At 28.1% G+C, this 4037-nt stretch overlaps 1 protein-coding gene across 1 annotated transcript; it reads left to right on the top strand.

Annotated features, from left to right (window-relative positions):
• Nucleotides 1-825: 825 nt before the first annotated feature.
• Nucleotides 826-967, top strand: LOC136795211 (high mobility group protein I-like; the record flags this gene model as incomplete). The annotated part of the gene is given in 1 exon segment (XM_067045044.1): nucleotides 826-967. A coding segment is annotated over 1 exon segment (120 nt), but the record flags the coding sequence as incomplete, so codon positions are not given.
• Nucleotides 968-4037: the final 3070 nt, after the last annotated feature.

The raw sequence follows: 4037 nt of genomic DNA, 5'->3' as shown, positions 1-4037 counted from the left end.
TACGAAGTAGAGTGAAACGTCGGCAAATACCATTTTTTAGTTGTTTGACGACTGAAATAATCTATATAAACTCTAAATAAAAATTTTTATTAGCTTGTCAAAAATCTATTTATTTAAATTTAAATATGTTTCCTTTACAAAACTCGGTACTCATTTTACAGAGTTGTTTTTACAAGGAGTGATACATTTAAATGAAGTTTGTTTTGAGAGGATAGAGGTCCTTAGTATCAAACACCAAGATTTCTTACATCTTCATTAATGCAGTGCTCTGGACTTGCCTAGGCACTTCAAAATTAAAACTAAATATAACTTATTTTTGTAATGTCGGGTATCATTATTTGAGATAATCCCCATCTGAGTTAGTGTGTACTTACTCTTTTTAACTATGTTTTATGAAACAAAAAGTCTTACTTAAAATAATGTTTTCTTCAAATTACATTGGAATGTTTTTTGCATTTATATTTCAAATTCGATGTTCATTTTAAAATAAAAATAAATGAACTAGATAACAAAATTAAATAATACTAAAAACATAAGAAAGTTATGGCTTAAATGGTCTTTTAAAATTTTTTACTAGGGTAGAAATTTGGTAAATATAAAGCAGGCCTGATAAAGAACGTTGAAGTAAGGGATTTTTCCTGTCGTCCAATGTGAAGTAGGTAATTTTTCCCCTTCCTATTAGTGCAATCCTGATTAGCGGTGTGAGTCTGCTCTACTTTTAACTTATTATTTAATCCTTATTTAGCTTAGAAAATAGGGAATTAAGCTTGCTTTTTTAAGATTTTTTATGTAATTCAACAATAATTATTTGTACATTTTATACAGGCTAAGACAACTGGTAGCACTGGCAGAGGGCGTGGTAGGCCATCTAAGAAGGACGAAAAGAAAGCAGATTCTGCTGATGAGGAGGAAGATGAAGAGGATGAAGACAATGATGATAATTAAGTTATTCATCCAACAACCTGAACAGTACAATTTCAATTCAATAATTGTAACTATGATTGGGAAAATAATGTGAAGTGCAGATCCCAATACTGATTGTTCCCATCGTCCTCCTATCTATGCTCCCTTCTCACTTATCTTTAGTTTTAGATATTCGAATAGTTTAGTTTGTGTTATGTGAACAGTAAATTATAGGTATTAAATATAAAATGTATGATTATTTCATAACATTTGTATTACTTGTTTCATACTTTCATATTGTAATAAAAAAACAAAAAAAGCTGATGAAATTTATAAGTTTGTAGAGTTTGGAGGAATAGAAAAAGCTAGATTTTTATGAAGTACATGTTTTGATATTAAATTTAAATACTTCAAAACTGTTTTATTTAATATTCAATATTTATATGCATCAATTGGTTTTTTGTTTTTTTTAATATTGACTTTTGAATCACATGTTAACTGAAACATAAAAGAATTTTTAATGATTTTTTTTTATTTCACATATCAGTAATGAAGTTATTTATGCACAACAGTATTATATAAGTAAATTAAAAATTATTGTGAAAATTTTGTTCAAAAATATATATGTTGAATCCCTTATCGGTAATATTCAATTTCCCATTTTAAAGATATTAAATTCTCATTCTATTTTTTACTAATAGTGCCTAGTAATGCTGAAAATTAATTTAAAAACTAATTAAGTATCATTTAATTTATAAAAAAATTCTAACCTGGTATTTTGATTAGTATGGTGCACATTTTAGAGCTGTGAAACTAATCCCTGCCACATAGATTTACTATGTTTATTTAAGAGTTGTATATGTTAGTATTTACTAATTTGAATATAGTAATTACAGAGGCATTGCAATCCTCTCCATAACTGACTATCTTTAGGGATCCTGAGAAAAGCCATTAGATCAGATCTCTATCCTAACAGACATTCAATGAAAGGTGGTTTATATTCTATTTGTCAAAGTAATGCATGATTCAGTGAATAGAAAATTCATGCAAGATGATTACTGAACTGGGCATCCTTAGTGATTTCTAATATTGATAATGAGATGCATTACAATCTCAGTTACAAAATACTTGTTGAGGAGGAAGTGACATTTATGATGACAACTATTACTGAGGAAGGAATATGTGACTACAGTGAGGTTTGAACTGGCTTACAAGACAATTTACTGCTGTTGCACTTCCTCTCTGGTAACTTCCCAGGCAGATTATGTGTTCGTAAGCGACTAGTTATATAAGATTTATAAGTTAATAGTTAAATGAAAATAAAGATAAATCCAGAAAGTTGGAAAACAGGTTTCTACTAAAGTCTTTGTGAGGCCGTTTTTAACTGAGGAAGTTGAGGCATTACCCTAGAAACCTCTGCAGTGACTCCAGTTCGATTCCGGCCTGGATAGATGGTCTTTTATTTCATAGCGGCCTATGGAACAAAAACTTGAACCTACCACTCGCTGTATGAAACATTGCACAATTCAATTAATAACTTTCACTTACTCTTCTCCATCCCTAACATTTCATCCAGGTTCTATGGATGGATTGATTGAAGCTGTTGAAATAAGTTACTCAGTATTAGAAGCCCTCTTCAAGATGTATAAAATCATTGAAAACTGAATATTCTAGCCCCTGGTTTGTTCAATTAGGAAGTTTGTAATCTTGAAAAATTGACATTTTTGTAATAATGTCCCCCAAAAAATCTTTAATAACAGAGGTATAGACAATTAAAGTCCACTCCTTTGTACAATTGTAATTTAAACTTTTGTTTTCGTAAGTATGCAGAAGGAATGTTAATGAGATACTAAACATTCTTTTAATGACTTAAAAAATTACTTTTCCTCTGAACTATTGACAAGTAAGCCTTCCAAATCATTAAAGAACTATTGTTGGGGTTTTAAATTTCATGTACTTGGTCAGACAAAATATGTATACATTTGGTGGAACAAAAAAAACTTCAGAACAAGATCAGATATTTATAATCATTTTATAATTTATTTAGAATCGACATGTGTTTACATTTACTATTTTCAGTTGTATTTGTACTATTAATTTCGAAATCCTAAGGATTCATCACAGATATCCCAATACCATCTAAACATATAATTCTAGTTTTAATATCAGTATCAAAGGAATATTGGACTTCAGAGATCTTCTTAATATAAAATTTGAAACCATTGATACTCAGGAACTTAGCAAAAAGGTTCTGCAATAGTTTTTTGAGAAGTTCAAATTTTTCTTTTTATTAAATTCTAAAATAGTTATTTAGTCTATAACTACAATACATTTAGTTTATACACCAGAAATTTGATGAAATGACATAGTAAAATTAAATATCTGATATGTGTTAAAGCTTTTATGTTAACTAAAATTGTAAATGGGAGAAAACTCATTAAGAATATTTCTAGATGATCACAAATTTTCTGTTAACTAAAACTGAAGAAAGAGAACTTGTTCAAATTATCCTGAGCTAATCAAAAATTTACCTGAGATGGCAATTCTAGTACAATATGAAAACATTTCAAGATTGTAAAAGTAAATCATGTGCCTATTGATAAAATTCATTAATGTAGAACAGAACGAAAGTAAAGAATACATTTTATAGATTTCAACAAACTTCACGAAAAAACACTATTCAAAAATATTAAAATTAAATTATTGGTTTTCAATAAATTACATTTTATAATTACAATGTAAACCTAAAATAGGAAATTAATATTATAATCCATATTATATTCAAGAATTGATTATAGTAAAAATCAAGAGGCAGATGATCTTGAAGAAGAATTCTTCCATCCATATCCTTTGATTCAAATAACTTTTTTTTCTTATTACTTTTATTTGTAAATTTTTTATGAATTTTGTCTTTTAAAACCAAACAGGTAAATTTAGCTTCACTTGCTTAAATGGATATTGAGAACTCTTCCTCAAGATCACCCGCCTCTTACTATGATCTTTAGTATAACAAACGATATGATAATTGCGTCAAATTTGAATATTTGATTTTCAAGAATGACTTCAAAAAATTAATTCTCATCTTTCTGTTTCAGTCCAAACCGATTACAATTAAAAAAAAAATATATAGCAGG

The sequence above is a fragment of the Halyomorpha halys genome, unplaced genomic scaffold, assembly GCF_000696795.3.
Source record: "Halyomorpha halys isolate HHAL.00 unplaced genomic scaffold, Hhal_1.1 Scaffold11213.1, whole genome shotgun sequence".
In the NCBI taxonomy this organism is placed as follows: domain Eukaryota; kingdom Metazoa; phylum Arthropoda; class Insecta; order Hemiptera; family Pentatomidae; genus Halyomorpha; species Halyomorpha halys.
Note: the sequence above shows the minus strand (reverse complement) of the source record. Positions and strands in the feature narration are given on the sequence as shown.